At 47.0% G+C, this 17435-nt stretch overlaps 1 protein-coding gene across 3 annotated transcripts; it reads right to left on the reverse strand.

Moving 5' to 3' along the window:
• Positions 1-824: 824 nt before the first annotated feature.
• Positions 825-12088, reverse strand: PROCR (protein C receptor). 3 transcript variants are annotated; one of them, XM_066236937.1, is made up of 4 exons: positions 11761-12088; positions 9463-9714; positions 8817-9095; positions 825-1063 (listed from the first exon to the last, which is right to left on the reverse strand). In XM_066236937.1, exons 1-4 carry the CDS (start codon positions 11837-11839, stop codon positions 1059-1061), a joined length of 615 nt encoding a protein of 204 aa, XP_066093034.1. In that variant the 5' UTR covers positions 11840-12088; the 3' UTR covers positions 825-1058. The 3 variants fall into 3 exon arrangements, with proteins under 3 accessions (XP_066093034.1, XP_066093033.1, XP_066093032.1); XM_066236936.1 differs by lacking the exon at positions 825-1063 and adding an exon at positions 6622-8574 and having other exon boundaries at positions 9463-9688; positions 11761-12085; XM_066236935.1 differs by lacking the exon at positions 825-1063 and adding an exon at positions 6624-8574 and having other exon boundaries at positions 11761-12078.
• Positions 12089-17435: the final 5347 nt, after the last annotated feature.

Consider the following 17435-nt stretch of genomic DNA (forward strand, 5'->3'; position numbering starts at 1 on the left):
TCTGATATATAAGTAGCAGCATCATACTATGGCTTTAATTTGCATTCCTTAAAGGCATTTTCTATTCTTCTATTTCTCCTATATCCATATCCAATCTGTTAGCAAATTCTTTCAGCTCCATCTTCATGACATGCCCAATGTTCAGGGACTTTCACCGTCTCTACTGCTAACACTGTGGTTCATGCAACCATCATTTTTTACCCATGTTATTAGAATAGTCTCCAAACAGGAGTGTCTGTCTGGATCCTTTGGGCTCCTTGAACTTGTCTTTGCCCCTAAGCTCTATTTTCCCCAGGGTAGCCATAAGGATGCTCTTCAAACAGAAGTAGATCATGTCACTCCTCTTCTCAAAAGCCTTTAATGGCTTCCCATCCTACTCAGAATAAAAATCAAAGTACATTCACGTGCTTTGATTAGCGGTATTTCAGTCATTGATGGACCGTAAGGACAACGGTGGTCCCATAAGATTACAATGGAGCTGAAACTTTTCTGTTGCCTAATGACTTATCATAACCATCATCACATGGTAGGGTACCACATTACTCATGTGTTTGTGGTGATGCTGGTGTAGACACACCTGTGGCACTGCCAGTCTATAAAAGGACAGCACACACAATTAGGTTCAGTGTGTAATGCTTGCTAATGATAAGAAACAACTATGTAAGAAAAAAAAATGAGAAGGATAAAAATATATATAAAAAGAAAAACAATAGAAAAATAAAAAAGAAACAACTATGTTACTGGTTTACATATTTGCTAGATTATACACTGCTCACAAAAATTAGGGGATATTTTATTGCTTCATATTCATTTTTGAAATATTCTTTAATTCTTGTGAGCCATATAGGTTTTATTATTCAGCATGTACTCATTCTATTTTAAAAAAATTTGTTATACATTATGCTGTGTTATGTTGGCAGCCGCCTTATATATCTTGTGTTGATTGCATCTCTTGGTGGAGTCATTTCTCTTGTGCTTGATCTCATGTGTTGTCATCATGGCCTCTAAGCATACAGAATCCACTGCTACTGTTGCCAATAAGAAGCCACATCAAGGGGCTAACCTAGAAATAAAATTCAAAGTGATTAAGGCCTATGAAAGTGGAAAACCAGGGAGGGTTGTTGCCCACCAGCCAGCCATGTCCCATTGCACCAGAGCTACCACCTTGAAGAACAAGAATAAAGGGATGGAAGCTGCTAATGAATCTGCTTCACTGAAGACAATGAGACCGACTACAGTCAGACATGGAGAAACATCTCATGACCCGGACTGAAGACCAGACGAGAACCGTATCCCTCTGGGCACCAGGACGATCACAGCCAAAGCAAAACGTTTGTTTGCAATGTGGAAAGAAAGGGCTGGACCTGACTCTGATATTAAATTTACTGCTAGCTCTGGGTAGTTTAAATTATTCAAGAGTCCCTTGTTGTTACATAACGTGAGAGTGAGCGGGGAGTCTGCGAGCGCTGTTGTGAGGCAGCCGGAAAATATTTGGAAACTCTAGATAAGCTGGTTGTGGAGTAACATTGCTTGCCAGTGTTCAGTAGAAAACTCCCTATTCTGTAAACAGATGCCTGAGAGAACTTTTAGCTACAAGGAGGCCAAATCAATGCCAGGCTTCAAGGCTTTTAAAGACTAGATACCAGTGTTGCTAGGGGGCAATGAAACCCTTTTGTGACCCAGCACAGAGAGAACCCCTGGACCTTCCCGTGTATCAGAAAGCACACACAGCCAGTATCCTACAGGACCAATGAGAAGTCATGGATGATCCGGCTCCTCTTTCAAGATGTCCTCCTGAATTGCTAAGCCAGACAAATGGAGAAGTACTGTTTGGAGAATGACATACCTTTGAAGATTTTGCTTATTGTTGATAATGCTCCCAGACAACCTCCTTTATTGGTGCTCTTCATCCAATATTAAAGTGGTATATCTCCCTCCAAATACCACTTCTTTGGTCCAACCAATGGATCGAGGAGTTATAGCAGCTTTTGAGGCCTACTACCTGAGGAGGCCCTGTGCCCGGGCTATTGCTATAACTGAGGACGACCCTGAGAGGACACTGAGGCTATTCTGGAAGGGCCACACCGTCCATGACTGTGTCAAGACTGGGGCATGGGCTTAGGATGATGTCACCACAGACTGGATGAATGGCATCTGGAAGAAGACGCCCAAGAGGCTCATCCATGACTTCAGAGGATGAGGATTTTCCAAGGACGAGGAGGCTGCAGAAATCAACAAGGCTGTGATTGACAAGGCAAAGCACTGCACCTGGGTGTGGATGAGACCGACACTGAGGTGCCCCTGGGGGGGGGGGGGGTCCTGAGGAACTGACTGGAGATGGCAATGGAGCAGGAGTGCGGAGCTGAAGAAGAGGCAAGAGAAAGGGGAGCTGTGGGAGAAGAAAAAGGAGAAGAACCCCCAACAACATCCACAGTGAGGGGCTCAGCAGAAGCTGCCGCAGACCTCAACAAGATCCCTACAATGTTCGAAAGCATGGAGCCCGGTACTGAAAGATTCTCACGAATAGAGAGGAATGTTCATGGTGCATTATCTGCTGACAAGCAAACTGATGAAGAAAGATAAAAACCAAGCTAACTACCACGGATACAGTTCTCAGAAGAGAGACGCCTCCTTAGGAAGAACTCAGGCAGGTGCTTCCAGGGCTCCCGGGAAGGCACTGGCATCATGGAAGACAACAGCTCCACAGGGGTCGCTGTCTCTGACCCCTTCCAGTGATATGAGCCCTGGCCAGGTAGCTCAGTGGGTTAAAACGTGCTGATACACCCAGGCTGTGGGTTTGATCCCCAGTCAGGACCCAGACAAGAATCTATCAGTGAATGCACAAATAAGGGGAGCAACAAGTGGATGTTTCTCTCCTTCTCTCTCTCCCCCTACTTTAAAATCAATACATTGAATTTTTTTTAATAGAGAAAACAGTGATATTGATGATCCTAAAATGTATAAGCCCTAGGCTTATGTGTGTGTTTGTGCCTTAGTTTTTTAAAAAAAATTATTGATTGATTTTAAAGAGAAGAGGGAGGGAGGAGCAGGAAGTATCAACTCCCATGTGTGCCTTGACCAGGCAAGCCCAGGGTTTCCAACCAGTGACCTCAGCGTTCCAGGTCGATGCTTTATCCACTGTGCCACCGCATGTCACGCAGGGTGTCTTAGTTTTTAAACCAAAAAGTAAAATTTTAAGTAAAAAGCTTCCAAATTTTAAAAGTAGAAAAAAGTTTATAGAATAAGAATATAAAAATATTTTCGTCCAGCTGTGCAACATGTTTGTGTTTTAAGCTAAGTATTATGACAGAAGAGTCTAAAAAATTCTAAAAGTTTATAAAGTAAAAATGTTTTGGTAAACTGGTTTATAGAAAAAATATTTTGTATAAATTCAGTGTAGCCCGTGGACAGTGTTTATGAAGGTTACAGACTGTAGTATACAGTATAGTCCTAGGCTCTCACTGTCACTCACCACTCACCCAGGGCCACTTCCAGTCCCCAAGTTCCATTTGTGGTAAGAGCCTTGTTATCGTTTATACTGTATTTTTGGTACAAAATGAGGTATTTACCATATTCCGTTTCTATGCTTAGATATGCTCAGACACACCAGTACTTACCATTGTGGTACAGTTGCCTACAGTGTTCAGGATAGTGACATACTGCACAGGTGTGTAGCCTAGGTCAGTGGTCCCCAACCTTTTTTGGGCCATAAACTGGTTTAATGTCAGAAATTATTTTCACGGACCGGCCTTTAGGGTGGGACGGATAAATGTATCACGTGACCGAGACAAGGGTCAAGAGTGAGTCTTAGACGGATGTAACAGAGGGAATCTGGTCATTTTTAAAAAATAAAATATCGTTCAGGCCCTGGCCGGTTGGCTCAGCAGTAGAGCATCGGCCTGGCGTGCGGGGGACCCGGGTTCGGTTCCCGGCCAGGGCACATAGGAGAGGCGCCCATTTGCTTCTCCACCCCCACCCCCTCCTTCCTCTCTCTCTCTCCCCCTCCTGCAGCCAAGGCTCCATTGGAGCAAAGATGGCCCGGGCGCTGGGGATGGCTCCTTGGCCTCTGCCCCAGGCGCTAGAGTGGCTCTGGTCGCGGCAAAGCGACACCCCAGAGGGGCAGAGCATCGCCCCCTGGTGGGCAGAGCGTCGCCCCTGGTGGGCGTGCCGGGTGGATCCTGGTCGGGCGCATGCGGGAGTCTGTCTGACTGTCTCTCCCCGTTTCCAGCTTCAGAAAAATACAAATATATATATATATCGTTCAGACTTAAATATAAATAAAACGGAAATAATATAAGTTATTTATTCTTTCTCTGCGGACAAGTACCAAATGTGGATTGGTACTGGTCCGCGGCCCAGGGATTGGGGACCACTGGCCTAGGGGCAGTAACCTAGGTGTGTAGTAGGCTATACCATCTAGGTTTGTGTAAGTGCGCTTTAGGATTGCACAGGGACAAAATCGCCTAACATCGCATTTCTCAGAACGTGTCTCTGTCGTTAAGCAACGTGTGACTGTAGCTTATAATTGACCTGCCAGGCCCTGCGTGATTGGTCTCCTGTTACTTCTCCCTGCTTTGCCCACAGCGCTCCGGATGACCGGGCCTCCTTGTTGTGCGTCAGACAAACCAAGCTCACTCCGCAGGACTTCTGCATTTGTTCTGTCTACCTGGATGAGACTGTTCTTGTCGCAGCCATCTGATGGCCCATCTTCTCACTTCCTTCACCTCTCTGCTCCACTGTCGTCGTATTCCAGAGGTCTACCGTCTATAAGACGGCGGCTCACCTGGTACTCTTTATTCCTTTATTATTATCCCCTGCCGCCTTCATTTTTCTACCTAGCACTTCTCATCACCGACACTTAAAAAATTTACTTGTTTACTGCCCGTCTCTCCCCATAGACAGTAAGTTCTATGAGGACAGGGACTTTTTGTTCACTGCTAATAGTCCCTGCTCCTAAAATGGTGTCTCAGCCATAGTAGATACTCAGTGGCTATTGCTGAATAAATTCATGATTAATTGACAAATTATGGTAAGCCCCTAGAGCAACAATGCCAAGATACTGAAAAGCCACATCACATAAGGAACCCTTGAAGGAATCAGAGGTGTTTAACCTTAGAGAAGATTTAGGGGAACAGGATGGTTGTCTCAAAAACATGCAGGGCTGTCACATGTGGTTTTGGAGGGCAGAACGTGGACCTGACCTGCTTGGATACTTCCAGTGATGGGGAGTTGACTACGGTATAAAGCAGACAGTTCCAATATAGGATTGCTCTGTTAGAAAGTGGTATTGAACTAACACTTATTACTCTATGCTTCCTCTTTTTCATTAACCTGTTCTCTGGAGTTCCACAGACCAAACCTCATCTCCTCTTCCTCTGTAACTGTATGAAATGAGACACTAAGACGTATGCTTAAGGAAATGTAAAGAAAATGACAAAACTTGTGCTTTGCAGAAAGGAATACACAGACTGACAAGTGGCAGGCTCAAACATTTTAAAGGTCTTGTTGTTTGCTTTGGTGTGAAGGGGTTGCAAGCTTGTGAGAGGAAAGAGAAAGAAGGGGGATGAGTTGATGGCTAGGAAGAGGAATCTTGGGGAAAAGAAGAGAAATTGCTAAAAAGGAATTCAACTAAGTTCCTGTTGTAGAGGCTATGATGAACCTTTTACTAGGCTTTTCATTAGGTCATCAGTAAACTCTCCCTGCATTGCAGACTTGGATCTGTTTTTTTGTTTGTTTGTTTGTTGTTGTTGTTTTTGCGGGGATTGGGGGGAGGGATAGGTAGGAGTCCTGATATGGTGAATGTGGAGCAAGACTAAGGCTACTCACGAGAGGCGTGTCATATGCAGGGACACACACTTGAGTCTTTTGGTTTTGTTTTTTTTTAAAGATTTTATTCATTATAGAGAGGGGAGAGGGAGAGAGAGAGAGAGAGAGAAGGGGGAGAAGGGGGAGAAGCAGGAAGCATCAACTCCCATATGTGCCTTGACCAGGCAAGCCCAGGGTTTTGAACCGGCAACCTCAGCATTTCCAGGTTGACGCTTTATCCACTGCGCCGCCACAGGTCAGGCTGGACTTGAGTCTTTCAGAGAGACAAAGGGATTGGCCCTGGCCGATGGCTCCGTGGACATACAAAGGGATATTAGAGGAAGAACAGTTTTGGTTTCTGCACACTGGAAACGAGAATAATGTCTGTCCTTGTTTCCTAAGAAATTTGGGGATCAAACTTTTTATTATTCTTATTTGTATATATTTGATCTTTCCACGTAAATGATGAGCTTCTCAAGAAAAATCCTGTCTTCGTTATTCTGTATCTTCCAAAGTACACAATATAAAACCTTGTATATGGAAGTTAGTCATAAACATAGACTGAATGAGTAAACTGATGGTGAGAAACACAGTGAACATTTAGGGTTTGGTTTTTGGTTTCCCAATATCTGAAATCTCCTCCTCTGTGTGAACTGTGATGAGGACAGGGTCCCACATCCCATGAGAGAAGCAAAGACACCTGAAGTGTCCCTCCTCAGTCCCCCGTGCAGCAAAGGCAAAAGTGACATGATATAGAGTTGGTCATTTGAATGCTCCCGCCAGGACTTTGAATCTTTTTTTTTTTTATTTAGAAATTAAATTTAATAGGATGACATTGATCAATAAGAATACATGATTTGCCTGACCAGATGGTGGCGCAGTGCATAGAGCATCGGACTGGGACGCAGAGGACCCAGTTTCAAAACCCCAAGGTCGCCAGCTTGAGCGCGGGCTCATCTGGTTTGAGCAAGGCTCACCAGCTTGGACCCAAGGTCGCTGGCTCGAGCAAGGGTTCACTCCATCTGCTGTAGCCCCCTCACCCCCCGTCAAGGCAAAACCAAGTTTTATTTCATTGGTGAACATGCACAATACAAAAGGCTGAAAGTACCGGAGTATCTGCATGGTCCCTGACCCCCTCATTTTTGTGAGCAGTGTAGTGAACAACAGAAGGAACAGGTTTGAGGAGAAAGATATGGAGTTTATTTTGAGCATATTGACTATAAAATGTCTGTAAAATGTTAAGGTAGAGATGATTTTCTGGAATCAATGCATATGGGGAGGTCTGGAGGTCAATGGCCAGTGCTGCACAGGGCGTGGCAAAAGTAGGTTTACAATTATTTGTATGGAAAATAATACAATCATTCATAAATAATAATATAAGAATAAACTCTGTGTTCTGCCTACTCACAACTAGAAACCCACTTTTGCCCCACCCTGTATTTATTGAGAATCCATATATTGTATATATTCTTCTTTTAATATGAATAAAGCCTCTGAGGTACATATTGTTTTTATTATACCGTTTTTGTGTATTTCATCATACCCTTTGTTCATGGTGAAACTGAGACTTGAAGAAGTTAGAATGCCTGGCTCAAAGCAGTAAAACTCAAGTCTGTCTAAATGACAAAACACATGGTCTCAAAGACAAGATTATATTGCTTCCTCACAGAAATCGCCGCAGATGGTATTTGAAACCATGCAAGTTAGGTCACCCAGAAGGAGACCGTTTCAAGGGGAACAGAAGGAGCCCCAAAATGGACTTCTGAGAAAGCTAAAATTTCCAAGGTGAAGGGAGTGAGGTGACATAGGCAAAGGGACTGAATGGTTTCTAAAAATTAGAAGTATGGCATTTCAGAAGTTGGGGTAAAAGGAGTTCTAGTCCACAAAGTGAAGTGTGCGGATACCATGGAGGATGGAGGTTCCGCCGCCGGAAGTCGCGGATGACCTGGGAGCAGGTCGGAGAGGTGAGATTGCAGAGCTTGGAGAGTACTCGGGACGTACGGAAAGAGAAGCAAAGAGCACAGCATAGTTTTCTAGAAGTTTTGCAAAGTAAGGAAATAATAATGCCTTACACATAAGTAAGGAATTTATTACTATAAATTAATTTATTAATATAACTTATTAATTGATTGATTCATTAATAGCTCCTTGCTCCCATATTAGTTTGATTTTATACTTTTGTCATGTCTCTGGTTATTTCTACCTCCTTCCTGTCATTGTCCCTTCCCATGTCTGACACACCTGGAAGCACTGAACGTTATTTATTTTGGTTGTGGATGACTTGTTTTATTTGGTTATGTGATTGATTCTCTCCGCCTTTGGAGGATGGGCCATAGACCATACCACTACTACCACAACTCCATCATCTGTCTTCCACAAAGATAGAGAAGCAAGCATTTACGTCTCAGACCAGTTCAGCGAAGTATGCAAGTTCTTAGGTTCTTAGTAGACCAAGTGCTCTGTCTGCCTGGCCTTCTTCCTTGTCCTCCCCTAAACTCTTTGTGGGCAGGTCCGGGAGAAGCACGCGGCCACTCCACACCTCCTGGGATACACGGTCCCAGGTGGGAATCTGTTTGGTTTTTCAGTGAGCTGAGATCTTCCCTTGTCAGCCCCCCACCAGGCCGGCTCTTTTCCAGAGCAGTCTGGAGAGGAATTAACGCTGCTGTCCACCCGTGCACAGGAAGATGCCTACAGCCACACCAGTGATGATGAAACTGCCCACCAGGATGCCCAGGACCAGCGAAGTGTACGAGCGGCCTGTTTGGCTCCCTGGAGAACATGCAAAGAGTTAGCCTGAAGAACAAACTGCCAGGAATCCATGCTTAGAGTCAAACCCCAAGGGATTTCTGCTCCAAAGAAAGGGGTGAGTTCACCAAGTGACTTAAGCTGTGTGTACTCTGTCCCAAACCCCCAGCCCTGGGCCTCCTGTTGCTCAAGGTATACATCCTTCAGGTCCATCCATTTGCCTGGAACCCACCCAACACTCAGGCCCATAGCCCATCCCAGCATACCTTTCAAGTTTTTCGTGGTGCTGTAATCCTTCAGGTACTGCACACAGGTGTTCTGCAGGAAATCCTGCAGTTCATACCGAGTCCGGTTGTAGGCATTGAGCTGCTGCAAGGTGTAGGAGACCACTCTGGAATGGGCCTGGGTTTCTGCCACCCACGAGGCCTTCGCTGGCTGGAAACTCACAAACGAGCTCCCATTCACAGCCACTTCAAAGAAGGCATGGGCTCCAGAGCCCTCAGGAGGCAGCTCACAGCCCAGGAAGCAGCTAATGGTCAGAGGAACTGTGGATGAGGGATTCAGGGTCAACAGGCTGGGTGGAAAGGGTGCCGGGTGTGGGGGATGTCTACCAGGGGGAAGAACTTTCAGGGTTCCGTGTGGGCCTATCCCGAGGTCATGCTAGCAGGAAGAGGGCCCGTCGGAAAGCCCATGGACTAGGACATCGACTCCTCTCCAGCATCGAGCTCCTACCCAGCGATCAGCAAATTCTGCTACGGGGCACCACTGGGTTTCTGAGAGCCGCCTACCCACACAAGACCACGCCCACAGTGCCACGCCCTCCATAAGACCCCTCTCCGAGGGTTCCCCCCTCATAAGGCCCCGCCCTACCCAGGATCCGTTCGCCCCGGTTCAGGTGCGCGAGCCACTCACAGGCCAAGGTCCGCTCATGGTGCACCAGCCGCACCAGGCTATGGAAGTCCTCCAGGTAGACCTGCACGCTTTTCTTTGTGAGCTCCCAGCTCTTGGGCTCCTGCAAGGGATACAGCTGGAGGATCGTGATGTTGGAGTCCTGGCTTTCCAGCGAGTGCGTCAGCAGCCCCCCCAGCGACGCGTTGCCTTGGTGCGAAACGTGCTGGGGGTCTGGGAAGTAGGAGATCTGGAGCAAGTAGAAGTTCTGAGGGCCTGGGGGCAGAGGTCAGCGCCGCATTGGTCCCTGGCTGGCTTGGGACAGAGCTGGCCTGGGATGGTCAGCGTGTAGCTGGAGATAATACCCCCCTACCCCCTACCCAGATCCCGACCGCCCACCTTCTCGGCCCCTCATAAACTATAATGTGTCCTCCTATCCTTCCTCCCATGTAATGCCCACAGGCACCCTGCCAGGAGGGTGGGACAGGGATTATTATTTTTGCTTTACAAATGAGGAAACTGAGGCCAGAAGAGAAGCCACTTGCCCCAGGGTAATCCAGCCAGTGGAAGAACCACTCTGATCTTTCTCTCTTTCACCCCTTCCTCCCCCCATTTCCAGTGAGTCAGCAATTCCTGACCTTCAATGCAGAATCCCAATTCTGCCTCCTCCGCCACCTCCCTCCTTCAGGCCTCCTCCACGGGTTCTCGTCTGGACTGGGCTGGTAACTTCCTCATGCACCTGCCTTGTTTTTCAATTTCACCCCTTTTACTCTGACCCAGAAATAATATGATTATGTCCTTCTGCTTAAAATCCTCTAGTGGATACGCTCCTCTATCAATAATAATAATAATAATAATAATAGTTATTGGGCATGTTATGACCTGGGCACTGTACTTGACACACATCATTATGTTATTTGTGCTTTCCTCCCATTAAGATAATGCAGTAGCTACTATTATTAACCTCAGTCCATTTGGGAAATAGGCTAACATAATATATAGCAGGGCCAAGGTTTGAATGCAAGCAGTCTGAGCCTCGCACTTTTAGCCACCCAGCGATACTGACTCCCCGTAGGCTGTCTGTTCACAGAATTGAGTTCAAAGTCTTTAGCACAGCATTCAAGGCTGCTGGGGACCAGGCCCCTGCTGCCTTTTTTAGCTTCTTCCCACTGCTTAGATGTACCACAATCCTTGGAGTTCCTCACGCTGCCTTCTGACTGACATGTAAATAGCAGGTCAGGGTTGCTCTGCCTCCTGGCAAACCTCTATTCATGCTTCAAAAACCCAGCTTGGTTGTTCTTTCCTTAGAGTTTTCCTGATGCTTCTCCTCTTTACCCTCCCAGACTCAGTGGAGCTGTGTCAGTGGTCCCAGATTCTATGGAACTGTCTGCAAACACACAGGCTACACTGGGCTCCATTAGGCTATAGAATCATGTCTGGTTATCTCTGCCTCCTACACCAAGTAAGGGGCTGGCACAGAGTTGGTGCCCGAGGAGGGAATGCGTCTGGGGTTGCAAATCTGTGCGTGTGGGTGTGTCGTGACCACGCCTGCATTTGAGAAGTGCTCTGTGTCTGCAGGTGTAAGTTCATCTGTGTGGGTAACCCCAGGCAGGTTCTTAACTGCAGTGAGCCCCGTCTCCTCCTCTGTGAAATGGAGATGATAATATTCCATACCTTAGAGTGGGGTTAAATGAGTCATTACACGCATTAGCCGCACTGAGCGCTCACTGAATACTAGCTAGTATTCACTCCCTCTCAGAGGGGCAGACTGAAGCCATAGAGTTCTCCCACTGGCCACAGCTCCTTTCTCCCAGCTTCGCTTCCCCAACTGCCCCGTGTCTTCCTTCACCTCCTCTACTCCCCTTTTCTGCCTCTCATATCTCAGCCCTAGTCTTTCCCCAAGTCTTCCCTCTGTTTTCCAATCCTTTCCTTCTCTCATCTCATCTCTGGGTGTCTTCCCATCTCCCCTCGACTCACCCCCATCCACCATCACCGTCAGCTCCCCCGTCCAGACTTCACCCCATCTCTCCCCTCTCCCTGAGGTCGCTTCTACCCATCACTTTCCCATCTTTCCAGCCCTGTGCCCCCCACGCCGGCCTCCACCATCTCCCCCTTCCCACGTGCCGAACTGTACTTCCTCACCTGGCTTTGGGACACAGACCAGTCCCCGGGACCCTGCCTACCTTCTAGAGAGATCCTGCCGACTACAGACACAGACACTGGGGGGGGGGGGTAAGCTCTCCTCTAGTCTTGCTGACATGCCTAGACAGGCTGAGAGTCTCCAGGACCATCCGGGGGGCAGGAGATGTGCCCCCCACTCACCATCTGAGGCGTCCTGGCTGCAAAGGGTCCCACCGGACAGGAGCAGCAGCAGCAGCAGTGGCAGCAATGTTGTCAACATCCTGGGGCTGAGGATCTCGTTCCCCACCTGGGCTCCTGGCTCTGGCGGGCTGGGGGCTCCCAGTGACTGCAGCCTCGGGGAACAGGGGCTGCCTGGGAGGGGAGGAGGCTGACGGCGGAGGCTGGAAGGTGGCCAGGGGATGGGAGGAGGAAGAGGGCGTCAGGCTTATAAAGTGTTATTTCTACCGTCTCATTTCCTACTAGGGGGCCGGCCTCCCCTCTCGCCCGCCCCCTGCCCCGCCCTGCATCTCACCCTCCTGCCAGGACCTGCCTTTTCCCTGAGCCGCTTTTGAGGAAAAGGGAGAGGCAGCAAGGGGGGAGCAGGGACTTTAAGAGGTCTGACCTCGCTTATCCAGGGGGCGGGTATCTGTTGTCAACTTAGAGCAGACGTGTAGGGACCGGCAGGTTATTAATGGGAAACTGACCGAGGCACGCAGAGGTTCAGGGACTGGCCCAAAGTTTATGCCTCATGGTGGTGACAGATCAGGGATTAGAATTCAGTTTTCCTGTGTGCTGGCTACATTTTATAAGAAGTTGAAGGAAACAGTAATTACACAATCAGGGATCTTGCACTCAGAAATAGTCACAAAATGAGTATAGAGCAGCTCACTGCAACATCAGTTGTTTGTAATAGGAGAGACTTATGACCAATCTAAATCTCAATAGAGGATTGCTTACTTAAAGCAATAGTTTTCCAACTGAGTTCATGCTCTTAGTGGGCAATGAAAGCAATGAAAACGAACAGAATAAACAATTTCAGTGCAGCACCCTTCATACAGTTAAGCATTATTTCATGAAATGATTGTTTGGTTGTATATGTGTGTTTTAGTTTTGTGCATGTATATTGTTTTTAAATAATTTTATTTTTAAAAAATTTTTATTCATTGATTTCAGTGAAAGAGAAAGGGAGAGAGAGAGAGACAGGAACATCAATCTCTTCCTGTATGTGCCCTGACCGGGGATCGAACCAGCGACCTCTGTGCTTTGGAACAATGTTCCAACCAACTGAGCTTCCTGGCCAGGGTGCATGTTTCTATGATAGGTTTTGGATAGCAGTGTAAAATATATTTCTTACTGTGTAGGAAGCAAGTAGGAAAAGTAGGAAGTTACTCCCCTAGAGTATGATAATCCCTACTGTGGCATACTAGCAGTAGTTAAACTAAAACCTCTCCTGCCCAAGCCCCACTGTTTTTCATCATATTATTTAGCACTGTCTGAAGTTGTATTACTCATTTAGTTGAAAGTGTATTGTCTGAATGACCTACCCGAGTGTAAATTCCATGAGGATAGAGGCTGTCTATCTTGCTCATCACTGGGCCTAGGATAGTACATATAATAGATAATATTATAATAAACACTAGCTAACGGGTGACTGAATGAGGTAGTTATGATGTGCGTAGCCCTCCAAGGGTAAGTTGCAGGACACTACGTTCAGTTTAGAACCACTTATGTGTCAACCACACACATGACAACTAAACAATCTATTTCCTTATGGGAGTAAGTGAATCAGAAAGGATGTACAGCAAACACAGCAGTCGTTCACCTCCAGGCAGGGGTCCCAGGAGTGTGTTCGTGGCGGTAATCCTGTGAAAGCCTTTTTCACTCTATCCTGTGAAAGGTTTGATCACTCTATTGGTGTGGTTTGAACATTTTGCATCTAGACTGTGATCATATGTCTCTTGTTGAATTAAAACTAGAAGTTTAAGTCATAAACGATGGCAGAAGAGAGTAGCGGATCATTATGAGCTGATGTATTGATATGAGACATAGACAAGTGAATAAAGGAAGTGTGGAGCAATACATATACTTAATATAATTCCATCTATTTTTAGTTAAAATTTTTACTCTGGACAAATAATACAGATATAATTCCATTTTCATATACTGTAATTTGGGGGGGGTAGTGAGAGGAGGGGAGATAGTGAGGCAGACTTCTGCATGCACCTGGACCAGGATCCACCTGGCAACCCTATCTGGGGTGGATGCTTGAGTACTGAGCTATTTTAGTGCCTGAGGCTGTTGCGTTCTGACAGAGCTATCCTCAGCGCCTGAGCCATGCTCTAACCAGTCGAGCCACTGGCTGTGGGAGGGAAAGAGGGATAATGGGGAGAAGTAGATGGTCGCTTCTCCTGTGTGCTCTGACCAGGAATAGAACCTGGGACATCCACATGCCGGGTCAACGCTCTATCCACTGAGCCACCAACCAGGGCCTATTTTCATGTTTAAAAAATAACATTCTGTGTGTATCTGTGTATTTGTGTACAGAAAAAAATGTCTGGAAGGATACTGTCGATAGAGGTGACCTCTGAGGAATGGGTTTAGATAAAGGGCTTTGGGGGAATTTTAACTCTTTATTTTATACATTGTTTCTTGGAGGGAGAGTTGATGTCATAGTGGCATTGGGGCAAACCCTGAACACATACCAGGCTCCGGTTCTCTGAGCTGAACATGCAAGAGTGTCCAAGTGTCCATGCTCACCTCTTCATTGTTGCAAACTAGCTTAGAAGTAATATCAAAGCCTTTTTCCAGCTCACCAAAATGATCTACTCAGAAGAAGAATGGGGGCCTTGTTTTCCTGGACTGAGGCTCAGGAAAAGGGGAAGGACTTAAATCATTGCCAATTATAGTCTTGCCTTTTATGAAAAAAACTATTACAAAATATTTCATATTTGAAGAATCATTTCATGCTTGAAGAATTTTATTACAAGCATACCTGCCCCCACCACCCAGCATAAGAAATAAAATATTACCAATCTGATAGAAGCTTCCAGTGTACTCCTCCCTGATCGCGTCTCTCCTCCCCCACCACCAAAGTTACCACCGATCATAATTTGCTATTTTTCATGTCCTTACATTTCTGTATACTTATGCTACACATGCCTATCTCTCCAAGCAATATTTAGTATGTTGTATATTTTGAGCTTTCTCTAAATGATATTGAAGTGCACGTATTCCTATGCAACTTGCTTTTTTTCACCTGACATATGAATAAAATTCATCCATGTTGTTATGTGCAGATCCATTCCTTTCCACTGCTTTATAATGTGCCGCTTTATAAATATGCCACAATCTATCCATTCTCCTGCTGTTCGACATGAAAATTTCTCCCCCAGTTTTCTGCTGTTACAGACAGTGCTGGTATCAGCATTCTTTGCGCATATTTTCTCGTGCAGTTGTGGGAGAACCTTTGGAGGTGAAAACTTGGGAGTGGCAGAGCTGAGTCACGGGGCTTCTGCACCTCCAGTTTTACTAGATACTGCCAAACTGTTTTACAAAAACTTTGGACCAACAGTGCATGAGCATTCCTCACTCCAAATCCTTGCCAACTCTTGGTATTGTCAGGTGGTTGGGTGTAAAATGGCCCTTCATTTTGGTTTTACGTTGCTTCATCTGATTCCTGGTGAGTTTGTCCATGTTTTTTGCTTTGCCTTTTTTCAGCCTTGAGTCTTTGAAGGGTGCTTTGGGACAGAGGGTGATGAAGTCTATGATTGAACCAACTTGTAATTGAGTGCTGTGAGTCTTTGATTTATGCAGGTAGGGCCTGGGTCACTGGGGTTAAAGAGGGACCACACCACCATCCACAGGGCTAGTTATAGAGAGGTTTTCCCCACCAGCTAACATCTGTCATGGACAGAGGTGGCAACGGCAACCTCGGGCTCATTTTAAGTTCTCTATACGAGTTATTGTCATTCCATATCTCCGGGCGGCGGGGGGGGGGGGGGGATTTCTAAAGAGACCACACGTCATTGTTATCTGAGTTGTTGTCCCAAGCATCCTCCTCACACCCCAGTGCCCTGACAATCAAATAGCAGTGACACCAATTATTATTAGAGCTAACATTTATCAAGGGTCAGGATACTCTTAAGCTTTTTACATAAATAATCTCACTTTATCCATATGAAAGCCCTATGGGGTGGGTTTCATTCACATCCTCCTGGTACTAATAAAGGTACTGAGGCTCTGAGAGAGTGACTTACCTAGGGTCACACAGTGAAAGAAGTTATAATTTGAACCCATGTGTCTCTGATGCCAAAATTCATAATTAAAAAATTTTTTTCCCATTGATTTGAAAGAGAAAGAGAGGGAGGGAGGGAGAGAGCAAGAGGGAGAGAAATTCCATTTAGTTGTCCCATTTAGTTGTGTACTCACTGATTGCTTCTTGTACATGCCCTGCTTGGGGATCAAACCGGTGACCTTGGCACACCGGGTTGATGCATTATCCACTAAGCTACCCAGCCAGGGCCCAAAGTTTAGCCATCATGTAGTATCTCAGAAATTTTGGGGAATCGCAATCCATCGACACATTTTTCATTTTCTTTTCTTTTCTTTTCTTTTTTAATATTTTTCTGAAGCTGGAAACGGGGAGAGACAGTCAGACAGACTCCAGCATGCGCCCGACCGGGATCCACCCGGCACGCCCACCAGGGGCTACGCTCTGCCCACCAGGGGGCGATGCTCTGCCCCTCCGGGGCGTCGCTCTGCCATGACCAGAGCCACTCTAGCGCCTGGGGCAGAGGCCAAGGAGCCATCCCCAGCGCCCGGGCCATCTTTGCTCCAATGGAGCCTTGGCTGCGGGAGGGGAAGAGAGAGACAGAGAGGAAGGGGAGGTGAAGAAGCAAGTGGGCGCTTCTCCTGTGTGCCCTGGCCGGGAATCGAACCCAGGTCCCCCACATGCCAGGCCGACGCTCTACCGCTGAGCCAACCGGCCAGGGCCATCGACACATTTTTGAATACGTATATTCACATGCTTGAATATTTATGTTTATGTATAATATAAAATTCACTATAGGCCTTTATCAATTCCTCTGGGGCAGATAACACGAGGCTCATTTTCTCCACATCATAGATGAAATCATTAAAACCCAAAACGTTTCAGTAAGTTCCCCAAGAGAAGTACAGAGCACGGATTTGAACTCAAAGAGGACGGGGGTATGGAATGTGGTACAGGGAGAGTGAAGAGAGTCCTGGGGGCAGGGAAGCTGGTGAGAGGGGGCAGCTTGAAGGGTGTGCCCCTGCCCCCCTGGACGCTCAGGGTTGGGCATAGGGAAGGGAAGAGAAATGCTGTGCTTGGAGTCAGGGGCTGTGCTCTGTCTTGCCCGGGTGGCCAAGCGGCGGGTAGCCACGGAGCGGTGTGGGCAGCGGGCCAGCGGCTGAGATTTAACTGAGAGCTGAAGGAGGGTCCTACTTAGCAACGGGAAGTGAAGGAAACTAGCGGGAGCGTTTCCCACTCCAGCAAGCACATGCTGGGGAAGATAAGGGAGACAGGAAGCTGTGTGGGGCCCATGCTGGGCCCAGGGAGTGGGGAGAGGCCTGCCGGGAGCCAGGCCGGCCAGGGACTGGCAGTGAGCCCAGCTGGACTCCAGAGGACCAGCCCTCTCATCCCGCCGCTACTGAAGATTAGCGGTTTAACCGAGTAAGCCCAACTCAGATAACACTGAGGTGTGGTCCCTTCCGAGATCACCGCCCTCTCAGGACAGGGACTAACAGTAACTTGCGTTGAGAGCTTACAGTGTGCAAGGCATTGTATTAAGTAAGCAGAGTGCACGTGTTTTATCCCCACTGGTGCCCCGTGGAAGGTCTGAGAAAACAGCCACTAT

This window comes from Saccopteryx bilineata, chromosome 6 (assembly GCF_036850765.1).
Source record: "Saccopteryx bilineata isolate mSacBil1 chromosome 6, mSacBil1_pri_phased_curated, whole genome shotgun sequence".
NCBI classification, from domain to species: domain Eukaryota; kingdom Metazoa; phylum Chordata; class Mammalia; order Chiroptera; family Emballonuridae; genus Saccopteryx; species Saccopteryx bilineata.

Excerpts from the sequence above, each read along its gene's own strand:
- PROCR (XM_066236935.1), bottom strand. The coding sequence starts at position 11,839 with ATGTTGACAACATTGCTGCCACTGCTGCTGCTGCTGCTCCTGTCCGGT. Across the intron at positions 9,096-9,462 it reads CCATGAGCGGACCTTGGCCT|TTCCTCTGACCATTAGCTGC; the intron begins GTGAGTGGCTCG and ends CCTCATCCACAG. Across the intron at positions 8,575-8,816 it reads CACCACGAAAAACTTGAAAG|GGAGCCAAACAGGCCGCTCG; the intron begins GTATGCTGGGAT and ends CATGTTCTCCAG.